The sequence below is a fragment of the Oreochromis aureus genome, linkage group 8 (genome assembly GCF_013358895.1).
Source record: "Oreochromis aureus strain Israel breed Guangdong linkage group 8, ZZ_aureus, whole genome shotgun sequence".
Taxonomy (NCBI): Eukaryota; Metazoa; Chordata; class Actinopteri; order Cichliformes; family Cichlidae; genus Oreochromis; species Oreochromis aureus.
This window is the reverse complement of record NC_052949.1, coordinates 18,685,523-18,711,539: the sequence shown is the minus strand read 5'-3', so window position 1 is coordinate 18,711,539 and position 26,017 is coordinate 18,685,523. Positions and strand designations below refer to the sequence as shown.

Below are 26,017 nucleotides of genomic sequence, written 5' to 3'. Positions count from 1 at the left end.
CTAATGTTCAATGTAATATGACCGTGATAGTTATTGTGTGCTTGGGCAGATTTGAGGCTCTATAAAGAATACACAATATACATAAATAATCATGAAATAATTTTTTAACAGACATAAAATGTAATCAGAATAAACAACTTTTACAGCAAGGATCACTAAATTTTATTTGATTCAATCTTGACAGTGTGCTCTCCTCATTGTGACGTCCACTGCTTACATTCACTGTTTGGCTCATAATTTGAATTTCATATTCGTTGCTGTCCAGTTTCTCACTTCTCTGGCTCTTTGTAAACTGTGAAAGAACAAGAGAGATAGTGGTTGTCAGCTTTTGTTAGATTGAAGTCCAAGTGTGATGGCAATCATTGTTTTGTTGTAAAGTGTTTAGCAGAACCATTAAGACTCATCCTGTCCTAAAATAACCAAAGTTCCTCCTGTTCCTTCATCTGTCCTCCCCTACCCGTTCAGACGCTTGCCCAGTGTTCTTACCTCGGACATTAAGTGTGCACTCCACTTCATCCTTGCCCAGTTCATTGACAGCCATGCAAGAGTATTTGCCTCCATCGAAGGTGCTTGGCTTTCGAATGTTGAGGGTCAGAACTCCTTGGTTGTTCTGCATCAAGTACTTGGGATCCTCCCCAATAATCATCTTGTTTTTCATCCAGACAATCTTAGGCTAAGATTTGAACAAGCTGAGTTAAGAAAGCTGAGATTTTTAGTTTGTGCTACTTCTTGGCTAATTAGAGGACTCCATTTTTAACATGTGCTTTTACCTTAGGAAAGCCTTTGACAGCACAGCTGATGGCAGTGCTGTAACCAGCCACAACACTTCTATCCACCAGCGGCTGAGTAAACTTGGGAGAGCAGCACATGTCTTTCTCCTTGTAGGGCTTGGATTTGAGTTCCAAGCCTTCAGAAGAGGGTGGGAGGGTAATCAGGGAAAAAAGGTTGCAGAAATCAGAAATGAACTGTATGAACTCAAACATGCAGCTCAGATGTTTAAAAAGAACAACAAAAATGCAACTTTGCCACTACAAATATAAAGCACTACTTCTGAATAAAATGCAGCATGTATATATGAAATCAGAGGTTTACTTATTTATTAAATAGTAAATCATTAAGGAAGACATGCTTGGTATAAACCGTATATATACCAATCAACAAAAGGCCACACACCATTGGAATAAATGGCTTACAATGTACTTATAACTTGGCTAACTTAGATGCATTTAGATGACTTAAAATCAGCATTTTAGGCCTAAATATGTGTTCGAGTGCATGGAAATATTAGAAACACTGTCACACCTGTTTTGGCAATCGCAGCCGTGTTCTTGCTCATGCGCGGCTCCTCACTCAGGCCACAGAGATTTTCGCTGTAGACGCGGAACATGTATTCGTTTCCCATGACCAGATCCGAAACTGTGCAGTTTGTTCGTCTGTTGTGCTCATAAACAGTGAACCATTCCTAGAAAGAGGAAAAAAAGTGATAATATTATATTAAACCACAAAAAATCCCCCACAAATCTAGCATGGAGAACAAACCAAGTGTTGCTAAAGGTAAAAGAAGCAGCATTTGGTAGCTAATGTTAGCAAACCCGAGATTCAAATTTGGCTCCTTCTCTGATGGAAAGACGACAAGACGACAAAGCAGGATTGGCCAGAACAAATCAGGGAATCAGATAAATAGCATGTTATTCCGTAATTCTCCATAAAGCACAAATAAATATGCTTTTGTGCTAATGCAGCCAAAGCACACACTTCATCCTGTCAACTGTGATCTCTCCGCTTTGAATGCATGAAGCAGGTTGGTCAAACAGACTCGCAAGACCTGCAGCTCTTCATAAATCCACTAAGCTATAAACTGTTTATATAAACAGATGTCTGCATAATCTGTAGGCAGGGGCCAAGATTTCTGGTTTGCTTGTATATCACGTTCTGTTGACCAATCACGTTTGAGCAGGCTTTGGCAGCATGCCGATAAAACGGTCTATGTGGAGAACAAAAGAAAGACCGCATTTCTTAAAAGGTTTTATTTTAACTTGGAGTTAGGAATAATCCTTGATTGCAAAAGTTAAAAATTAAGTTAAACAGTATATAACAAATAGCTTAAATAAGCAGAATGATATGTAGCACAATAAAATAGAACAGGCCATGCCAAAAGAAACTAATCTGAAACCACAGTAGATGCAACAAAGTTAAATAAAAATGTGAATAAAGTAAGAAAGCAGTGTCCCTGCAGGTAAAGTGAGTCATGAGTGATGATTCAGAGAGATAACGTCCTGTGTAGTATACAGGTCCTCACTGGACATCTTGGCAGGTGACTGTGGCGCTGACGAAGGCTGAAAACACCCCCCTTTCCCTCTCTCACCTTGGTCTTCATGTCTGCCTTCTGGATAGTGTATCCAGAAATATCACAGTTGCCATCATCCTTGGGGGGCTCCCACTCAAGTGCTGCATTGAAGCCCCAGACGTCAGTCACCCTCACATTCAAAGGTGGCCCAGGCTTGTCTGTTTGGGTTAAACCTCTATTAGTGCAAGCTTCTAAACTCTGATGAATATTGCATCATCTCGTGTGCCTTTTCTTTGATTTAACGATTAGTGAAAATGTAAAATGGGCTGGGCTAAGTCGTCTAGAGTCCTGGGAGTCTTACCAACAATCCTGATGTTAATGCTGGCCCTGTCCTCCATATTCTCAATCTTCAGAACCAGCTCGTATGTTCCAGAGTGCTCTCTCTCTGCTGAGCGAATGAACAGGATGCTGTCCACGTTTGAGTTACGCACGTTGACTATCTTCTCGTCAAGTGGTTTGCCGTCCTTGAACCAGGTTGCGACGGGGCGTGGCTTGCCCTGTGGTGCAAAAACATAATCAAGTTTTATGACTTAAAAAATGTAGCTTTCAGGTTGTGTTTTTTCTACATACTTTCAATACTCAAATTATTAAAACGATGCACAAAACAAAAAACAAACTAACTAAAAAACTGTGTTCTGTTTTCTAAAATAAGCTCCTAATTTCTTATTCTAATGCTTTTTAGGATCTGAACATAAGAAAAAAACTAAATTTGGTTTCAGCGGCTGCTCTCACTAAGATATCACTGTTACTGATTGTTATACTGATTAGTGCACAGTAACTCATCCTTTCTAACCTGGAAGGGGATAGTCAGGTTGATCTTCTCTCCTACTCTCCTGATGTACTTTGTTCTCAGGTCACGAGGAAGGCGGATCTTTGGATGTTCTGAAGAAGAAACAGACATCCTGTTTAAACTTCTTACCATAACATGCCGTATGACTCTCTGTGGGCCACACAAACAAAACTATGCTACATCCAAATCTGCTATTTACATTTATACTTGCTCACTTTATTTGGCTGTGAATCTGAGTCACTCACCGACGATCTCACGGATGGTGACGGGCTGTGACATTAGAGCAGGAGGACTGCGCCCGGCCATGTTTACTGCCACCACCCTAAAGTTGATCTTCTCTCCCACCGGGAGGCCGCGCACCACATATCCCTGTCTCTCGCAGAGCTCCTGGTTTGCCACCACCCACTCAGTGTCTACGTTAAAAGAAAACTTCACGTAGTAAATTAAACTAAGTGTGATCTGCATCTTGTCCTTTTCCTATCTTTTTCTTTTTTTCATTCATTCAGCTGTTTTCATTTATTACACGTAAATATACAGCATCATCACCTCCTTCCTTGCAGTATTCGATAACGTAGCCGTCGAGGCCCCCAGCTCCAATCTTCTCTGGGGCGAGCCACTTCAAGCTGCAAGTGCTGTCTGTCACATCGTGGACTGTCAGACGCGTTGGCTCGCTTGTTGGTGCTGAGGATGACAGGAAAGGAGACTCAAGAGAATCAGTGACTGGCTTCACTGAACAAAGGAGGGACAGGGAGTTGCTAAGAAAGAGGACGTAAGGACGCCTGTGAAACGTACCAATAGGCATGAAAGGTTTGGAGCTGAGACTTGGCTGAGACATGCCAATGCTGTTGACAGCGAACACCCTCATCTCATACAGAACGCCTTCAATCATCCTCTTAGCCTCGTATGTGGTTGATTCGTACACGTCAAAGTTGAGCTTTGTCCATCTGGAAGAGCCTTTCTTCTTCCTCTCCATGAGATAACCTGGTGGAGTAATAATGCAGTTACATGAACAGGTTGAATAATAATTTTTGTTTTCCTTAAAAATGATTATTGTAATGCATGCTCCACCTTTAACTGGTGCACCGCCATCAAATTTAGGAGGGTCCCAAACAATGCTGGCACAGTCCTCTCCCACTCCTGTGCACTTGATATTCTCAGGGGGGTCGGGCACATCTGATAAAAAGATTGCAGTTTATTTAAATACAACAGAGAAGACAGGTCAAACTGGTATTTGCAAAAAAACATCGCTGGTCTGCTGGTCACTACGAGGTGAAACCAGCTGATGTTATCCTGTAAAACCTTCACTTACCCACAATCTTCAGAAACAGCACAGCCTTGTCCTCTCCAGCAGGGTTGGTGACGGTAATGGAGTAGTTGCCCTCATCGTCTCTCTCCGCCCCCTCTATGACAAAGCAGCTGAGGTCTTTCCTGGCCTCCACCCTTACACGTCCTTCAGTGTCTGTGATTGGCTAACACACAATATTAGAGCAGTTAAAACATGCCTAACAATTAAGGTTCATTTGTAACTTAAAGTTGGGGTTACAGAGGTTAGAGTAGGGGTATCAAACATAAGGCCCCAGGGCCAAATTGAGCCCACTCACATATCCAAACCAGCTGAAGGCAAAATCTTTTGACTGGTCATTGTTTTTTGCATGAGGAAATATTGTGTTGCAAGTCTTTGAGAGTGGATCACATCATGGGAAGGGGCTGTCTGTGAACTGTTAATTTTATTTAAGCCAGAGGTCTGAATCATCATCGGTTTTACAGCCAAAGACATTACTCAGGGCCTGCAGTACCACACTGAAGTGAGGCGGTTAAGCCAAAGAGCTGTGCCAGTTCTTTTTATAAAGTTACAGTGGTAGTGTTTCTTTGTAATAAGATAGAAGGCAGAGCGGGAAAAAATTGAGGCATGGCGTATTTATGAAGCTGCACTTCTTTTTCTGAAGACATCTCAGACTTTTCATCATCTTTTTTGTGGATGGATAGTTCATAAAGTGTCACCATTACAAGAATGTATTGTTTATACTAAAAGGAGATTTATCTTTTTTTATTCACTTTTTACTGTCCACTTGTTCTGCCACTTCAGTCTGCTAGTGATGAAATTAGGTTGCAAGTGGCACATGAACTAAACCGAGTGTTAGCTGGTGGCACTTGTGCAAACCAGAAGGGCATGAATGGGCCACTTGGACTGACCTTAGGTTGAGTGTAAAATAAGAAGGGAGCTCTCTTAGTATGACACGGATGGCACCTAAGGTCTGCTCATAACTCCACATGTGATCATTAAATTATAATGTAAAAGTTTTCATTTCCACACATCTCCTGATATGTAAGTTGTCAACTTATCCAAACTAAAATAATTAATGCTTTGTTAGATGTATACCTACCAGAGTTAAGGTTTTGTTAAGTTAAGGTTTTGAATTTTTTTATCAGTTTTTATTTTATTTAGTTTTTAATTCAGTTCAGTTTCAATGAGTTTCCAGAGCGGGTTTGTTCATTTCAGCTTAGTGCTTATTATCTAAAAGTGTCTTATTATTAGTTTTAGTGTTAGTTTCTATACTTAAAAAAGCTGTTGACTCACAGATATCCAAAGTTTTAATATTAACCTCTACCAAATGCTAACCAGGCAGTTTTTTTTAAACAAATTTTACCAAATTTACAAATAGGACAACTAAGAATATTTGCTTTATAACTTTATCTCATTTTTAAATTTGCTAAATCTATATGTCCATATATCTAGTTTAGTTTTAGTTGACTGCAGTAACCTTGGTATCTGCTGTTCCTACAAAGCCATTTTTTGGAGCCCTTACTTTATCTCCTTTGGACCAGACAACAGTTGGAGCTGGCTCTCCAGTGATCTCCACATCCAGACGAAGCTTGTTGCCAGCCACCACGATGATAGTGTTTTGGGAGACCATGTTTCCAGTGGTGTCCAGGTGGATTTTTGGAGGTTCTGGTTAAATTACAGCATACAAAGAGAGCCATCAGTCAAGTAGGCTGTCTTTGGGTTTGAACTATACACAGGATGCTTAATTATGAATACAGGTACCTACCTTGCCTTGGCACATAGTCGATCTTAATTTCTGTTATGAAAGAGAAAAGAGGTGACAGTATTATCCAGGCTGCCAGTGGAAACACTAATGTTTCCACTGCAGCACCTTTGTAATTGTTCGGTCTTTCTCACCCAAGAAGTTCAGTTTGGCAGAAAGTGACAGGGCATATCCATCAGGCACAAATGTGTAGTCTCCAGCATCCTCTGGCTTCACATTATCAATAATCAGTCGGTGAAACCTGAGACAAGCAGCACAGAAGATATCATGTAGTATTATGTATCTGTGTCAATAAAACCCCCCAACTTTGTTCACATAAAGGCAAAACCGTTTGGTTATCGTCTTTTCACCTTCCAATGTGGGTCATTTTGATGCGCTCGCTTGGCAAGACCTCCACGCCATCTTTGTACCACTTTCCTGTTACCTTGTCGTCAGACACTTCACACTTGAACATAGCCTGATCTGTTGCCCTGACTGTCAGATCAGCGATGTCCTGCAACACCTCAAGTTCCTTTTCTGAGGAAGACCACAAAAGCATAGATCAGGCAGGAGACAGACTGTGTAAGTGTAGCAGGAGAGGAAATAAGGACACCCACTGATCCACTCATCTTGACACCCACTGCCATGAGTTGTTACTTTGTTTTTAAAGAGAGGTGCCGAGCCCTTGGGCCAGCAGTCTTCTGCAGTGAACGTTTAAATGAGAGAAACCCTCAGCTACTGTATATATAGTACCTTTTGATACAACACATGTGTGAATGCTTTAAAAAATATTATCATTATTAGCTTGGCTTTTCTAATGGTTTATGTTTTACTCTCACTCAAAACTAAAATAAAGATGAGTGAGATTATTATGATTTCATGTGGTACCTTCCACCTCCAGTTCTCCTTTGGTATGACCCCCATTTGTCCAAGCGTGGTACATTCCGATGTCATCCAGTGTTGCTTCCTGGATGATAAGTGTGTGCTTCTTTCCATCCTTCTTAAAGCGATATTTTGAATCTTTGTCTTTGTGAATCTCTTGGTCTTCAAAAAACCTGGAAATGAATATAAAACAGATATTTTTTAAAAGTTGTCACTAAAACTCTCTAAAAACAAACTGTAAACTGAGACCAGCTCTAACTTTACCAGTCACACTGCAAAATGGCTTTGGAAATGCATGATTTTAGATTAATCAAGATATTACAAAATAATATAAATCTAGCTGTGTATACCATGTTTTTAAAATTATAATTAATGTCATTCATTTGCTCTTTGTACTTTTTATTAGGTTTTTCAAAATGCACCTTTAAATAAAAAGACACAATACTAAATTTAGCGACGCTGCATCAAAATTATTTCAAAAACTCCAGTGAAACGAACTGAAATAAACTTCAGAATTTGAGCTTGAAATGCTTTTGTTGACTTACGATGTTCAAAACCATCTAACATGCATATCAAAATCTACACATTCAATTGAGTTTGTGACAAAATCTCCTGTATCAAGCACATCAAATAGCATCCACACATTTTGACCAGAACCAAGATTTCCTATGATATAATTTCATCTGATATGAAGATGAGAAGGTCAAAAATTAACTGTGGAATATTACTGAATGAAGACTTCCAGTCCAGAGGAAAAGAAAGTTATCACAAGGTTTGAAACTTTAGCAAAACGAACTCCAAATAATCATTTTCTATATGATTTTATGAATCTCTCACATGTTATGGTGAAATCTTCTCTTCTTTACAACATTGCTTCAGTGCATTAAGGTTTCATTAATGCACATCTTGTTCTCATTTTATTCTCACTAATTTTATGATTTAAGGTGCTCACAGAGGCCTGCAGATTCTTCTTTTGGAGTTTTGAGTATTGCATGGACTGACTTTGGGGCGACTTTGCTGAGACATCCGCTCCTGGGAAGATTGTGACATTGTGTTAACGTACATCTGAATGCTTCAGACCACCAAACTGCCAAAACTTCTCTTTTATAGAGCTCACACTTGCTGACTGATGACTAATTGATAACTAATCAAGTGAATTGTCCTCTTATGCATGCGGTAATGGTGTACTTAAGTTTTTTTGAGAACTTTGTGGAGTCCTGTGAAAACTATTTTTTTCTACACGTGACTCTAAATGCTTGTGTAAGAGGAACAAGTTAAAATGTTTTCAGCATATGTACATACACTGAATCTTTATTGCCGATAATGTGAATTTCACTCACCACATGACGTGGGCACCCTCTTCCGACACCTCTATCTCAAACTCCACTCTTTCTCCCACAACCACGTGATAGTCATCCATCAGCTTGGTGATAGTCACAGGGGGCTCTGAACACAACAGAGGGAGATTTTATAGTTCATGAACCAAGCACTGAAACTTCACTTTTCATGCTTTGGGACAAGACGTGCTGCCTTCCTGTATTCTCAGATCACTACTGTTACCAAACAATCAAAAAAAGAGAAAGTGCACCTTTGACAAACACCTCTGTGAAAGACTTGTCTTCCCCAACCACGCACTCATATGCAGCATCGTCTGCCAGGGTTGCCTTATTTATGGTGAGTGTTCTGACATTGCCGCTCGCCTCCATGATATACCTTAAAAAGACAGTGTTATTTCATCAAAAAGAAAGCACCGCTGAAAGTATTTCCACTACTGTATAGTATCAGATCCTTTATATTTAAAATGTGGATTTGAATCAAACTTATGACAGTTGCAGTGGTACATATTTTGTCTAGCAAAGCCAACATATATTACAGTTTTCTGCCAGGATATAGTATATTTCCCACATTGGGACATTTAAGGAAACAGAGGTCTTTGTCCTGCTTGAGTTTCTGGATTTGGGGCATAAGATGTCTTGGCAGTGTGACTTGCTTTAACCCACTGGGAGGCCCCTTATGACTGCCTAAAAATAAAACATGTTGATGGCAGCATCGTTTCTGAGTATGACTGTGTCGCACAGATAATTTTAGCTTGATATTTTTAAGCACTGCCCACCAAGTCCATCTAAGCTTAATGATCTGATGATATGATACACTACTGTTTAATTAAGCTGTACCCTGTAAAAAGCACACAAAAAGATCAGTGTGGATAACTGGTGTGTGTGTGTGTGTTTATGCTTTTAAGCATACTTGGCTGAGGGTTTGATCTCCTGACCATTCTTCAGCCATTTGACCTGAACATTGGGATCCACCACTTCACACCTCAGGGTAATTTTCTTGCCCTTATCCACTGAGTAGCAAGATTCAAGCTTCTTCAGGAAAGCTGTAGTTGAAGACGCACAGAGAAAAACCTCAAATTAACTCATTAGCTCACATATGTCATGCCCCCTCAGCCTCATAGCGCCCCTCCTCTTGCCTTCTTCTTTCTATCCTTTTCCTCTCCATCATATTTGTAATACTCCTCCACTTCTTCCCCTCCCTTCCGTTAATTGACCCGACTTACCCTCGCTATGTACAATAGGCTCGGCCTTCATTTTTTTCAGACGCTTCAGCATGCCCCTCAGGTCAGTGATGCCATACTTAAAGGCGATTTTCTCATACTCGCTTGGGTGGGCACTCTTAAGCAGTTCCCACACATCTATCTCTGGTTCTTCTTTTTCAGGTTTCTTCTTCTTCCTGGCAGCCAAATAAAAGGAGGTTTATTAGCACGTAGGACAGAAGAAGCACAAAATAAAATGACAGAATCATACTGTCTCCTCGATAAACGAAACAATATCAAGATTCTCACTTAGCAGCTTTGAGCAGAGCGCTGAAATCCAGATCTCCCTCATCCTCTCCAGCGTCACTGTATGTACAGAATCAGACTAACTGTATCAAACATAATGCATTTTGCCATGGCACAACATTAAGTGTACTATACTGTCAAACCAATGTGCTGTGAGACATGTTCACACATAAATACACGGAAAAACATTTTAAAAAGTCTATGCATGCATTTTCCACGGGATGAAACACAAACCCCAGAGCACTTACGCTCTCTTGAAGGCAGACAAAATATCTGCCTGCTCGTCCTGATGTGCAGCTGTAATATGAGAAGTTGCAGAGAACGCACATTATTCCTGGATCAGATCAAAACATCAGTATGTATAGAATCCGTGGCAGCCTCAGCAGGCCAGAGTCTGTTTTCACTCACCCTCAACAGAGATCTCAAAGGTGGAGCTGTCACATTTGTCTTTTGAAGTCACTTCGCACCTGTAACCACCAGCGTCTCCAGGGACCACTTTGATGATCTTCATTTCATAAGTATAGATCTTAGGGAGAAAATATTCATTACTTCTTAGCTATTTCTGAAGAGAGAGGATCGGCCAACAAAGTACAAAAAAATATCTATGTCTCTCTTTGACACACACTTTAGTATTTCTGTCGTAAGTTTCTTTGAACTGCAAATGTTTTCCAGCCTTGCTGCCAAGGTCCAGCCACTTGCCCTTCAACCATTTCATGGTGGGTTTTCTTGTCAGGCTGGTGGAGTCGACCTTGGCTATGAAAGTGACATCCGTTCCTGCCATTCACAAGCAACAGTTAATTCACATGACATTATATACTCAGATTGCATATTACAGATTCCTGGAGACAGCAATAACACAAGCATTCATTTGTGTGTCTAACCTGCGACAGCGACTACACTATTCGGCGGTTTCTCGACAAAGAGCCCAGTGAGCTCAGTAGACTGAGGCTCTGAAAAGGAGGAGTAAAAAAGATTTGTTAAATCACTAAATCATTAAAATCTGGAACCCATTTTTATGGATTCATTTAAAACGTGCTGCAAAATAACATACAACAAAAAATAATGTTCAAAATGCCAAAGTGCAAGAGACACGGTGAATGGTTTGGATATATCTTTGCGTATACTGAGGATCTAAAATACATATAAAACACATATAAGTCACATTGTTCCTGAACAATGATACTTCCATGCATGATGGGGAACTTTTTGGACACTTGCTTGCCGATAGAGCAAACTCAGTAACAGCAGATGAAGTGTCGTGCTTGTCTTTTGCTTGCAAGCAAAACGTACAGAAATACACAATCACTATATAAAAATATGAAACTATTAACAAATGCACCTGGTGTCCTTTATGCACCAGCTTTTTCTACCATCATCCAAGATTTGGCATTCAAGGTGCTACTCTATAAACAATGCACACTTGTAATTGGCATTAGTGTCTTTTGTTGCGTCCTACTCTACAGTGCAGCTCTCTGCTTTGTTTTCTGACAGTGAAAATAAATGTGCCTAATAAATTCAGTTTACTAAACAATCACAGCCAAGACTTGGCTTGGAAGACATGAGAAGCTACTCAGGAATACAATATCCTCTTTGAGCATGACCAAGACATAGCTGGCACACGTCTGAATTTCATCACATTTTCATGCATTGCATTGTCACAGCCCTGCACTGTGCTTTCACATCGTCCTCATTCTCCCTCCGGTGCAGGGTCTGCTACAAAAAACAATTATCCCACTTTCACATTTGAAAGTATAACAGTTTTAAGTTATACTGTACCATAAGTCAGTATAAACTCAAGGTAAGTAAACAACAGTTGCACAATGATTATTTTAGAGTCATTACATCGAAACAACACACAGTAAAATGCAACAATTCTTTCATAATGATAAGATCATGATCTCAGTAGTCATGATCTCAGCTTCAAATAATCAGTGTACTTTTAATCATCAAACATCGGATCTAATATTTGAAATTATCTTGATTACTTCTGCTGGACTGATTTCCAAGGCTGCAATCAAAGCAGATACTTTACCACACACAGAGCAACAACAGAACACCCCATGCTGCCTAAATAACAAAAAAAACCCCAAATATTACACAAAAATCCCAAGCCAGCACTGACATTAATTCAAATTCAAACTGCTTAATATTTAAAATAAATAAATGAATGAATAAAAGCTCAAGTATTTATGGGAAAAAAGGTAGATCAGAATCCAGGTGTGGGTTATTGAGAAGAAGTGATGTCCAGTCAAGTGACACAGAAAGCACACACTAAGGTTTTATCCATTAGGACAGTATTATATAATTACAATTACAAATAATACGGCCCATACCAGGTTCTTAAATTATTTAAATACAACTCAAGAGATATTATAGTGTTCCACAATTTGTTAATTAAATAAATAATAATTAAAAAAAGCACTCTTACTTACTTTTTTTTGCAAAAAGGAACTTAAAATGCAGAAGCAATGTGTTAAGTGCAACCTTAATGCTTCTATGGGAATTAAGATGGTAAGTAGCAACCAGGAGTTGTTGGTCAAATGCACTCGGTTAATTAGTCATTAGCAACTGTGAATAAACGATGAATGCAAAAATTAAAAGAACTTGAATTTATAAGTTATATACTGCTTTTAAATAGAATCAAACTACAACATTAATGTCACATACTTCACCAAATAAACCACTGAAGTGTGATTTAGATTTAACTCTTTAAAAATCTATTTTCATCTCCTGTTCTTATAAGTTATAAATCTAATACTTAGTATAAGCTTAGTATAAATTTTGTTGCAATAAATTTAACTTAGCGAATGTTGGATTCGGATTCATTTTTTTAAAAATTGGCAGTAACTTTTTTGCAGACATCCATTGCTAGTATGAGAGCCCCAAAACAAACTGCAGTTGGCCAAGTGATGATAATCCCCCCACACACATTATACCCCTGTGAGCATGGCTTTAAACAGCCTTGGTATGATAAGCACTTCCCACACAGAAATTGACTCTTAAGAGATACATTAAAGGCAAACTCAACTCAGAGGAGTGGAATAAACTTTCTGTAGCCAGGACAGGGGATCAAAGAAACGGCAGACCTGAAAATATTTTTAAAATCTATAAATCTATATTTAAAATGTGGACTGTATACAAAAGATATTTGACCTCCTACCCAATGATGATTCTTTGGAATTAAATTTAAATGCCCTGAGTGGTTACTGCATGACGAAATCAGTGCACAAACTCAACCATATGCCACAGTGTTGAGTCAGTGTTGTTATTCAGCCTGATATATTAATAATATTGAACTTTGAAAAAAGAAAAAAAAAACTTCTCACATCTGACTTAATGGAGATGAAAAAATATATTTTTTAGTGACATTATGTTGAATTATTAAGATAAATTAGTCTAGAGTTTGATGTAGACATCATAGCTTCTACATTAGGCTTATTTTGGTACATTTGTTCAGATTCCCTCTGTTTCTATCTTCAGCCTGCCTGTGTTTGTCTGTACTTCTAACCAGAATGGAAAATGTAGCTTGGTGGATTCATGGTGGATGATGGTGATGATGAGAAACTGTACTCCCAGTGTTGGGGTAAAATATGGCCGACAGCTTAAGAGCTAGGGTTCTTATGTTTCCCTTTGAAGGTTTTGCACTTGTTCAAGCTTTTTTTGTCTTTGTTTCATGCTCCAGTTTTTCCCACTCACACTCTACCACTAAGCTTACCCTTTCTTCTCTTATACATGTGCCATGCTGAGCTGTGTCTGGATGATCTGCAGTACAATGTACCTTTCCTCCCTCTAGGCAAATGTTGTCACAGCAGGAGTAGCTTGCTGAGTCCCACATTCAGCGATGGGCATTCACGGCATCAGATGAGATGCACACTTATGAATGGTAGGAAAGGAAAGAGCTGTAGTCATACATCCACCACTGGGCACATTTGGCAGGAAATTTATAGAGGTGCCCAATTTAATATTCATGACCTCATATTGAGTCTCGAGCCCACTTTTGCTTGGCAGGCCAGTACTTTGTGGCATGTTTCAGCTCAGCAACCAGCTTCCCTACATGGCTGCCTTGTTGTGAGGACACAAAACAGTCTTGACACATTTGATAGAGTCTGTGACTTCTCATCTTTCCTTTGCATACCTCCACGTCCATCATCTGCATATTTCCAACAGTCCAAAAAAGAAACACTTTGGCCATCTTCCTGGTAATGCTGGCATCGCTCCCAAGCTCCAGTCTGCCAGGCTTAACTCCAAACATATTCCTAACATATGATAACATGCACCGCGGGAAAGAGTTTACATTTCTCAGTTGCCACTAATGCTGCACCTTACCTCATACTAAGAACACATAGATGTTCAAATTGGAAAAGGAAAACCCTTATAAGTGCTGTGTTTCCCTGTTAAGCACAGCAAGTCTTGGACATTTCGTACATGTCTGAAAAAGTACACCAAGAAATTAGCACCCTTCAGCTCCCTGGGGCCTCGACGCTTCCAGAACCGTTCCATGCGATCTCCATCTAGTCAGTCAAAATAGAGCAGACGTTCAGCTCATCACTCTGGCATCACTAAGGCAGATGGGGACAGCTTTGTATCAACAGCTCTTAAATTTTTCTTATAAAACCTGAGCTGCAGCGCTGCAGCAACACTTTTAGATTTAGCCTTTATGACACTTTTACAAAGTTTAGTTAGTCAAACATCTCGGATCCTTTGAGCTGACGAGACATGACCCTATATGCAGATCAAGCGCTCTCTGGAGGAACTGCGTTTGATAATGTCTCGGATGACCTCACTACCTGACCTCTCCTTGCAGTTTCCTAATACAGCATAATGTTGAATTTGAGAAGCAACCATAAAAAGTGTCATAACATCAGATGACACTTGGCACGTTAACAGCAACAGCTGCTATTGTGCCCCAATGAGTGCCGCACACGAACCACAGCTGTGTTTCCACTCTCATTGTTTAAATTGCCTGAGGGACAGAAGCACAAGAGGGTTGGTATCATAGGTCACAGATGGAGAGACAATAATTTTCACATGGAGAAACAAATTCTAAATTGCTGAAAGAACATAAACAAAATAATTTGTCTGTGAGTTGTCTGGTAGCATCAGTGGATACCACCAGTAGGGGACAGAAATGGATGAATGACATAAGAACGCTGTCACACACTAGGATGCCCACAGTGTTTTCTCTTTGAGACAGACATAGATCTGAAGAGTTTAGGAAAAGACTTAAGACGTGATTCTGAAGCTGCTACTGAGATAGACACACAGACAAGCCATCTTTAAAAGCACTGGGAGAAAAAGTGAATAACATGATTATCTCTGTACACTCCCACCTATCAAGGGGTTAGATATGTTAGGCACCAACTGATCTGTCATATCAGGATGACATACTGCTGGCAGAGAAGAAAAGAGAAAATAAAAAGGAGCCAAGCTGACTGGGTCTCAACATATCAAATATGACAGCATTCTGGGATCCAGTCGTGGGTTGCCAAACAAAGTGTAGCCAACGACTTCAGGAGAAGGACAACCTTCTAGCACCCAAGGTTCACTTACGGAGTGAAGGTTGGTCCATGCAGTTAGACACAACGTGCCCTTTAAAGTGATGGATGATGCACAAATATTTTTGCCTGTCACTCCCATCTAGTGTGATGGGGTGAATTTAAACTTTTCCTAACCTTAACCAAGTAGATGTAAATATCTAAAGATAAATATGTGGCATTTAGTGCCTAAACCTAATCAGTGAGTCAAAGTGAAAAGTGTGTGAAAAAAAGAAAAAACCAGGAGCAACCATCTGTTTGTCTGGGTTTCTCTCGGGAAGACAAGTTAGAATGCTGCACCATGGGAAATAGCTAAGCCTGTGGCGATAGTGTGACGCTCTGGGCAATGTTCTGATGAGAAAATGTGTCATTCATGTACATGTTTGACTCGTATCACATATCCCGTCACCCGACATTGTTGCAGACAAAGTAGAACCACTTATGGTAATGTTATTACCTGACAGAGGTGGCAAACCTTCAGGCAAACATTGCGTACAGCAGAACGTTCAAATTTGTTCATGAATTAAACATTGGAGTTTTGAGTGTTAACTCCATAGTTCCCAGTGTGATCAAACATCTGTGGGATGAACCCTGAAAACAAGTCAAAACTATGAAGACCCTACCTCACACTTTACTACTACACGTGACAGGAGCAAGGTATTCAATTGCCTTCAGGATCTCTGAAGGTAACTGAATCCGTCCTGCCAAGTCTATCCCATGATAGGTCAGAGGAAACGGTACAATATTAGGTTATTGTTTTAAAACTCATGGCTGATAAGCACTGAGAGAAGCAGAATCTCTTTTTATAATCCCCACGAGGAGCTCGGTGGCATACCACAGAATTTTGGTCAAACAGCTTCATGCACATTTTATGAGCTCTGTAGTGAGTGATACTTTGTCTTGGCAGACAGCAGTCTCATCACAGAACAAGAACCTTGTGTACAAACAACTTCAATCCAAAGAAGGTTTGCATACAACCAACTGGTTTTAATAATATATGCTGTAAAACTGAAAAAATAAAAAGCACTACAAAACCTCCACCAATGCAGCTCACCCTCTAGGAAGTGTTTTCTTTTAGTCGAATAGTATTGTATTTTGATATAAATATTTTGGAGGAGCACATAATGGCTAATAGATATTAATTTGTAAATAATTGGACGTGAATAAAAACTAATATTATACTACAGTATATTTCTAACTTTCTTTAAAGATATAACATGTTTAAATTTAACTTGAAAGAAAGGCAGATGTGAAATGTCAAAATGAGGTCAGAGGTCAAATATGACATGATAAATATGCTGTAGAATTTAAAACAAACTTAAAGAAAAAAGACATTTTATGAAAGTTTGATCTTAATTGACCTTAAAGAAGAGGTTGGAGGTCAAACTAAAGCATAGCTCAGTATAGCATAATTATGACTTTGATCTTCAGATCAATCTATTGATGTTAAAGGAGAGGTCAGAGGTTAAATCTTTATACGACACTTTGTTGACAATACTTTTAAGACTCATACTTTCCAAGTTATAAGGCTTTTTGTCCATTTTCATCCAAACATGATGAAGTTTATTTTGAAGGCCTTGGCGGATGTAAGAAAAGCATTTGACTGTTAACATGACGCAACTCTACACCCCTACATAGTTTTATCAGAATTAATTCAAAATTTTTCAAGCTATTGCGTTTACAGACAGAATGAGGCAAACGCAAATGCTAGGAAAACACATAACCTCCTAAAATTTTAAAAAGCATTAAATCAGTCCAAACTGAAGTAATCAAATGATTTCATCGAATAAACTGGACCCAGGCTCACTTAACAACATATTATGTGACAGTTTGACTAGCACATAATACCGATATTACACTGACATTAATCTTAACACTCAAACAGACGATTTAGAAAAATATAGTTTCAGCAAACACATCAACATAAAATGCTGCTCTTTTCTTACCATCTCCATCAGTTTCTGAATCAGCTGCAGACAAGGAAGCAAACAAAACTGAAAAAAGCAGCTATGAAGCAAATGCTTATTGTTGCACAAAAACCACATATTGCTGCAACAGAGACCAAGCAACACAGCAACACGGCTGTAACACAAGCACCATGCACCGTCACATTTTTCATTAAAAATTGCTAACATCCAATCCACCTTGCATTTGCAAATTCAAATATTTTCCTATTAACACATTCAGAGTTGCTAGGCAGATAAACACATAAAGTATCGAATTTAAAAAAAAGAAAAAAAGAACAGAAACATACTTTTAAATGATGTAAATAACAAAACTCTGCAGTTTTACACACTACGTGTGTTTCACATGTGTAGCATATAAAGCTTAAGGTTAAAGTTGACCTATTATGCTCATTACCAGCTTTATTTTGAACTCTTCTAGAGTAGCTCTGCATGTTTCATGGTTCAAAACAACGCTCATTCATTTCATACTAGGCCTTGGTGCAGCCACATTGGTCACCCTCTGTTTGAAGCAGCTCCTCCCTCTTTAACACCTTCCTCCCTTTAAGAAAACTTTCTAATGCTTAGCTCATCCTTGCAAGAAGAAGATTTGAAAAACAGGTGGGAGCTGGTGTGCTCACTACCAGAGCGGTGTATTTCCTTCCTATGACATCATACAGATCTAATAGCAGAGCAGTTTAGAGAGCTCTGCTTACATGTACATATGGTGACCTCGATATTTGAAACCATGACCATGTTTAATGCACCGAGGCAAAAAGTAAAGCATAGTAGGTCCACTTTAATTTCACACATAACATATACTACAAGGTATATGTATATAAAGTGTATTAAAAAAAGTCAGGAAAAAAAAAAATCATCACAACATGTGAAATGAATAATCCTGTTATTCATGTCATAACAGCACAGCAGTCAGATATGTTACAGTCGGTAACATATCGCTTAGTTCTGTGAAGAAAACTCTTTGTGAAAAAACGAAGATTTAGCCCATTTAGAGAATACACAACAAAAAGTTACGAGGATCACCTGAGACCAACCTACAAACTTGCAACCTGAAGGAATCATGCACATACTGTAATTTTCACACATTATGTCACATATGAACTCATATGTGAGGACATTAAATTGATACCACAGGCATATACATTAAAATATAACACTCAAGGTAAATTTAGTGCCTCCATGTCAGTTCATTCCCATGATTCTGCCTTACCTCCATCTTCAGCGGGTGCATCTAAGGAAAATGAAGGGACATTAACCTGGAGTTCCAATATACACTAGAAATAGTTACTATGTGCAGTGAAAAAGAATGTCTTTGTGCATTATACAGACACTGGGCCACCTACAGATTACACCTACAGGGTATGGAAACCCATGCCACGAAGCTCCCCGTGCACAGTTTTTGTGCTGATGTTAATGGCAGAGGAGATTTGGAGCTCGGGAGCTACTGAGTCGGCAGAGCTATGGAAACTTTCATGCACAACTTCAGAACTCGGTGACCCTACTCTGACTTTGCAATAATACTATTTACAGTTGATCATGGTTTATCCAGGAGGTAAGAAATGTCCTTCCTAGGTCCTTGATTTTATACTTTATTATATAATTCATGTGCTTTTGTGTCGTGACCCTGAATTACATAAAAGGAAGAAAAGGAATGGCTGGATGAATGGATATACTTTAGTCCTTATAGTGAGTGTATTATTCCCTGACACTAATAGACCACCACATCCTCTTCAGGCTGTGGCAGGGAAAAAATGAATAAGAACAAATGTTGAGACCTGGAAAATGTTACATTTAGAGACACTGCAAATGTAACAAAACCAAAAACTCACAAAAACTCATACAGTGCATGCCTGCAGTGAAATGCAAACCAAAGGTCACAGTGAGAACTCAGATGTGGAAAATGCATCCAGTTGCAGTCAGTCAGTGAGCTATGTTAAAACCTGACAGATAGCTTGTCCTGTCTGCTTCACACACACAGTTCATTTCTGTACAATCCAAAACTATTCATATTAACAAAGAAAGAACAGTTGTTCTAAAAAAAAAAGAAAAAGAAGGAGAAAAGACGATGATTATTTCCAGTTAGAGTGGTTATGAATATAAACAAACAAGCATGTTGCTTTGATATACGCTGTATTCATGTGCAGATAACATGGTGTCATTTCCTTGATTTTACATAATCACACTGTAATATTAAAGTGTCTGCTTGTAGTTAGCGCTGGTGATGAGATGTGATAGGCTAGCTAAGAAATGCAAACACACTAAATGGGAGTGGCACAACAATTTCATTATTCCATTCAGCAGTTTCCTGTTGTCTCATGACGTGATTGAATTTGAGGCCTGTCTTCTTGACTCAGTAATTGCTCAACTCATTATCTAGCAATAGCAAAACCATTTGTTCTGTATTCATCAGGTAATTAGTTTTACAGATTAGTTAAAATGCATTTTTCAACACTCAGTTCAACTCAAACCCACTCTGTGTCACTTATTAACAATGCATAAATCCTCAAACGTCTCAAAAAAAGAAGCAAAGAAAGTCATTGTCCTTCTTTTTCTTCAGCTGCCTCCACTGGGACTAAAATTAGTGGATGTTTGTTGGACAAAAAGAAATAAAAAATAAAACCATGACAGTCCCATAGGAAAACTAACATTAGAGACACATGACCACACTAAAATATGGCTTGTGGAAACCAAAGCACTTCTGCCAGAGCTACATAATTTGAAGACAGTTGGTTGAACAACAATTTCATAATGCATTTCATAAAATATTCTCAAACACTATAAGATACAAATAGAGACCACACAGTCGCATGTAGGCATGCAGGAGTAAAATGAATATGCTCACTCGCTTGATAAAAGGTTTATGAATAAATAATATCAGTGGACACTGATTACACGCCATTATAAGCTGAAGCCTGCCTTTGCCTGACACATGCAGTTGACATGATATGTGAGTGAAAATGTGAGCGCTATAATCACGTCACCATGTGATAATGTAAGACACGCAAAAGGTCAGTTGTGGAGCAGTTTACTTACCCACCGCTGGTTTCCCTGAAAAACACAAAAGGGGTGAAAAAGGGTTAGAAAGATATATTCAGAAGTTATAGAAATGTACTGTGATCTGTTACATTTAAGAAGCCTTTATCTGTTTTCAAAGGATCCTTCCTCTCAGGCAAAACTGTTTTGCGTCTTTAATAACACCTAGTCTGACGATGGTCCTGTTTGTCTGAGGGTTATGGCTTTCTATAAAATGAAATATATCTTATTTACTAGTGAAGCTACCAATCTCGGAATATAAATTTTAAATATTGCTCACAGTAAGAAGATACATTTTAAAAAGTAGCCACTTTTGGAATTTTTATGATCCAGTGTGATTGTTGAAGACTAAATATGGTAAAAGCAACTTCTCAATGGAAATAGAGGCCTATAATACACCCGACTTCCACAGTGTCTTGCTGGGGGTCACTGGAGTAGCTGCTAAAGGCCAGGGATGGTGTCTTATGACCTCCCTGAAGTCATACCATATTCTCTCAGCTACACAAAGTTTCCTTGAATAGTCACTCCAACCTGACCTGGTGTGGTTTACTGTTCACATGTCATAAATTTCTGGATAAAACAGGTGTTGTGACAGAAAATATAATCATGATTTATTGTGTTTCTCTTTTTAAAAAGACCGTAAATGTGTAGAATACAATACTAATACATGCCTGCATTCCTCATAACAACATTATATTTAATGCTACAACTGCATTATCTCATATGACAATTTGTTATATCTAACAAAAGGAAAAAATAAGACAGCTTGATTTTTTTTTCAGTAGAAGAAGCTGGAAACAGACATAAATTGAAATAGTATTCAGAGAGAAAAAGAGCTTTTGGTTTTAATACTTCACATATCCTGTTCGAGGATTTAAGACCTGCATTGAGTGTAAATCTGCACCGGCATCTGCTATGTAAGTCCACATGGAGCGAGAATCTTGAGCATCTTCAACAAGTCTGTGATAAAGCAGTGTAATGAACTTCTGAACAGCTGCTTCTCACAGTCAAAATAGTCCCCTCAGAGACTTTCGGTGGTTTCATATGCAGTTCTGCTACTCATATAATTAGGAGGTTTTTGAAGATGCGCTCGATAGATGTAAATATACAAATATGTTAAAAAACAAGAACAAGACTTACATTATCTTTATGACAAACACAATTATTGCCGTTTTGGTTCACAATGTCTGTGGTGCAAATCTGGCTAGCACTTTGAAACGTGGTTGCAAAGCCAAAGAAAAAATAAAAAACAAAGAAAAAAACTACAAAATTAGTCAATTTTAGTAAGTGATATATATTATAAAAAGATTTTTTATAAATGTCTCTGGGTTTTGTTTTGTTTTTACAAATTTATAAATTTAAGAAAAATGCACACACAAGCAATAACAACTATATATATTTTTGTGTATATATAAACTTACATTTCATTGGTATAAACATAATATAGAGATGTCATCAACCAATAATTCTGGCAGGGCAAAGACTGCTTTTAATTGGCTGTGGTGACAGGAAAGAGGCGCATTTTCACACATGCATAGAGATCAGAAAGTGACACTGTTTACTGGAACAATGTGTCAGTGCAGCCGACACATTGTTCTCAAGAGTGTGAAGTCACACTATTTAATGCACGTATGTCCAGAGGCAAGGGGCCGAATCATCATAACTCTTTGAATTGCTGACTTATATTCAAAGAGTTTGGTTTCTATAAGTGTCAGACCTGTATTTATGATACTTCGGATTTAAAACACAGTTTTGATGACCTAGAATGCTTTTGTGAAAGTAAAAGTAATATTTGTCTAATATGTTTCAACTCAAAAATCCATCTCTTTAGTTGCTTTTTGTGATTTCTAGGTGATTACACTACACTGGACACCTGGAGATAAGTAAATAATGCTAAATATATTTTTATTATTTGGTTCTACTAGGTACTACACTTCATGCATTATTAAAAATTCCTAACAGCTTGTCATTACTTGTCAAACAGAAACACCAACTTTACACAGATGGTCAAAAAATGTAAAAAACTGGCAGGATTACTCCTTCATTTAAACAAGTTGTCTGTCCAGTCCTGTCAAAATCGTCTAACTTGAAGTGACAGCTTCAGACAACTTGGCTGAAAGTCGCTTCTCTTTAGTACTGCCATCCATATCTGCCTTCTAAGTTTATCTTTTGGGAATCAATACAAAAAAATAAATCCATCTGAACTCTACAGCTCTGTATACTTTTATAGGTACAATTCAGCCACAGAGATAAGTTGCCAATGTATATAAAGCACCTTGATGCCAGAAAACCCCTTGTTAATTTTGATACACTTGGACTACTTTGCATATGAACATATGCTGTAACGTAGCCGACTGACAAAAACAGCTTTGTATAATGTTACACTGATACACTGAGAAGTTTCAAAGGCTAAAAGTCATATTTAATGACTGACATAAACTAGATGTAAGGATGATTATTTAGTGTAGAATGTTTGCAATACTAAAATAATGTAAAACAACATATAAAATGTTAAAATAATATCACGGGCTGCGCTAGTTGTGCTATACTCACGGACATCTTACTTTGAAGGAACTGATTTCTGTGGCCTGGAAATTGAACAGTTAGCTGTGGAATGCGGCTGTATTACTTGCAGAGGGCAATTTCCCATCACTGCTGCTGCAATTTGAATTCAGTTTGGATCAATGCACTGCTTGGATTCCTCCATCAGCTGATGCAGAGGTCGTCCAAATGACTGTGGTGAATGGTTATGGATAATAAATGAATAACCCGGACCTCCCCCTGCATCAGGCAGTCAAACACTTTCTCTGATGTCTTGCTTCAGCACTGTTGCCAGGAAAGATACAAAAAACCTTTCTTGCCCCATGCCACAATATCTGCATGTGTTTGTTAAATTTTGGCGATTAAGCTGCTTATTGCATTATATATGCATTTAATGAAAGCTCTGCCACTCAGTGAGGAAGTGACAGTGGTTTCTAGTGGTGGTACTTTACTATATGGATTTCCATCAAGAGTGACTTAAAGACAAATGTATTCATTCGCCAAGTGGACATTAATCATTTCATCATTTTACGTTGAGGTTTTTGAACCCTTTTGAAGATAAACAGCGCTGAGGGATTGGAGAAACTTCACAGAGCAGTTTTGATTCAACTTGCACTCATCGTGTTTCATCAGGACACCGCGATGAAAGGAATTATGACCGTGAATCACACCATTGCTTCCAACCACTGACTAGAAAACTGTCACGCACTTGACTGACTGCTCTGGAGCAGTGCCACATTAAAGAGGGCATCAGGCCTGAAGACCAAGAAGGAACTCTTTAGGTGAAAATGACACATTACATAATGATTTATCTCAGCTGGGACTCCAAAACTGTTAGGCAAAACCCGATACGTCAGGGTGTGTGAAACTCTATGAAAGTAGAAAAGGTCAGGGCTTACTGCAGAGTATTTTTAGCTGTTAGTTGAGGGTGTGATCTGAGTGCTGTTAAGTGAAGTAGCACAGAAAATCTTTAACTGATGTGGAAATGTGAAAGGGAATTCAGTTTGTGGGTAAATAGTGGTGTTGCACGCTAGGTAAAAAATGTCACCACAATTCTTTTTAATAAGAGTACTAGTTGAGACCGTATTTAAAAAATATATTCCGTCAAATATTTCCTAGAAGCACCAAGCAGAGCTTAAAAACGAAAAAGTGCCAGGTTATCTGATCTTCGTACTTGAAGCTTTGCAGTTAAGTTTGGCTTGGAATGACAGAGCGTTGGGTGGTGCAGACAGAGTATGCAAAGTGGAATCATATTCATATTACTCAGATAAACATTTTGGCTCTATATGGTGAATAACAGCAGTGCCTGGTTAGGTTTCTGGGATAAAAATAAAAGGGCCATGCTTAGATCTTTAAAAAGATTAGGGCAAGGACAGATGCTGGGAAACAGAATCAAATATTACAGAGCAGAATTAACAATAATGTGTGAACAACTCCAGCAAAGCCTATGACATTCACTGCCACAATGTGGTCAGCGGGAGACCCCTTGGGGGAAAGGGTTTGAGAGGCTCAACACCCGTCAGCACAGTCTTGCCCTACAAAACTCGGCTATCCCAAGAGATCTTTCAGGGCAACTGAGACTGTCTGCAACCTTAGCCTGCTATCAGCTTAGTTGATTTAAGGTGATACTGAATGAGTCAATGTGGAAGGTAGTAGTGAAGGTCAACACGCAATTAAATATGAGAAGGCATGATGCAATCAAGGATGTCAAATCCCTATCCTATTGGGCATTACATAATCCAAAATGCAGATTATCATATAAAATAGCAATAACAGATTTTTACTGTGAACACTGCATTGAAAACAAGTACTGTGTATATATTCTATGAAGTGAGTCAATTACAGTGACACAAGCTGACCTTCATATAGGACTCACGTAAAGCTCCAGCAGTATTTGCCTATGAAGCTGCTGCAGCTGGAAGCTTGCCAGTTCAGTCAACAAGATAGAAATCTGTGCTCTGATGTCATAAAGATACTCAGTCTAGTGATGTAATAACAACTGGCTATGTCATTATTTACTCCGTCTCAAATCTTCTTTATGGACAGATAACAAGAAAGCAGACAGGTGAAATGCTAATATCCTGACAAATGGGTAGTATTTCATTTATAAATTTTAAAAAATGGATATTTTCCATCATATTTTGAAGGAATTGCTTTGTAATATTACCTTAATGTCAGTATTACAGAGTTCAAAGGGTTCAAACTCACGGTCAGTCTCACCAGTAGCTATAACATTAATACCTAAGCTCACTTTCACCCCACTTTAAGTTTTGTCATCTGCTTGTATCTTCTGACACAACAGCAGACATGCTACACAACATACTACAAAACCATCTCTTGTTTGTTTTTCACAACCTATAGGATATATGTAGTGTAAATAAATATGCATATATTATTTTTTAAAATAAAACTTCTCAGTTTTGGTGCACTATGTAATGATTATATATTTAGCACTGAAATAATGTGAAAACAAAATGTAGGGAACAGTTCATATTATCTATTAACTTCTACAGCATTCATGTGAATTTACTGTTATTTATATTTTTCAAGTCAACACACCTCAGTATAATGAAACCCTCTAAACTAATTACAATGAATTATGATGTTACAAAAAGTATCTGCATACCTTCAGGGACTGGCTCAGGCATGGTTATTCCTGTGTCTTCTCTTTGCCGCTGGAAGACTGAGGGCTTGTGGAGCTATTTTCCTTTTTATTTCTCCCCTCTCTCTCTTTCTGTTATTCAAAGCTTTCCTGGCACTCAAGTCACCCACGCCCTCCAGTGAGCGAAGAGTTTTGGAGATATGACACCCTTGGGGAGTTCGAGAAGAGACGCACTCAGAGTGAGACCTTGTTAAGGTGGAGACAAAAGAGGATAATGTGATGTTGAAAAGGGTCACATTTCCAGGATGACGAGATTAATAGGCTGACTAAACCTGTTGAGCTTTTGAATCTTTGCTGGACACATACAGAATACACTGAAACGAGTACTAGGCGATTACGTTTTTGACACTTTATCTATCTGTCAGACTAATCTCTCACTTATCACCTCTTATGCTC

General features: G+C 38.6%; 1 protein-coding gene across 3 annotated transcripts; it reads right to left on the bottom strand.

The window, feature by feature from the left end:
- Positions 1-138: 138 nt before the first annotated feature.
- mybpc2b (myosin binding protein Cb) lies at positions 139-25,731 on the bottom strand. Of its 3 annotated transcripts, XM_039616727.1 has the most exons (30): positions 25,586-25,728; positions 20,419-20,433; positions 18,596-18,616; positions 17,368-17,391; positions 10,769-10,837; positions 10,513-10,661; positions 10,296-10,413; positions 10,136-10,184; positions 9,891-9,947; positions 9,606-9,778; positions 9,293-9,425; positions 8,634-8,758; positions 8,386-8,491; positions 7,052-7,218; positions 6,535-6,700; positions 6,319-6,425; positions 6,188-6,217; positions 5,945-6,087; positions 4,447-4,606; positions 4,206-4,310; positions 3,930-4,118; positions 3,684-3,818; positions 3,383-3,550; positions 3,141-3,229; positions 2,649-2,844; positions 2,366-2,505; positions 1,303-1,462; positions 771-907; positions 487-673; positions 139-292 (listed from the first exon to the last, which is right to left on the bottom strand). In XM_039616727.1, the coding sequence occupies exons 1-30, from the start codon at positions 25,605-25,607 to the stop codon at positions 270-272; spliced, it is 3,363 nt and encodes a 1,120-aa protein (XP_039472661.1). In that variant the 5' UTR covers positions 25,608-25,728; the 3' UTR covers positions 139-269. The 3 variants fall into 3 exon arrangements, with proteins under 3 accessions (XP_039472661.1, XP_039472662.1, XP_031595176.1); XM_039616728.1 differs by lacking the exon at positions 17,368-17,391; XM_031739316.2 differs by lacking the exons at positions 17,368-17,391; positions 18,596-18,616 and having other exon boundaries at positions 25,586-25,731.
- Between the last annotated feature and the right edge of the window lie 286 nt (positions 25,732-26,017).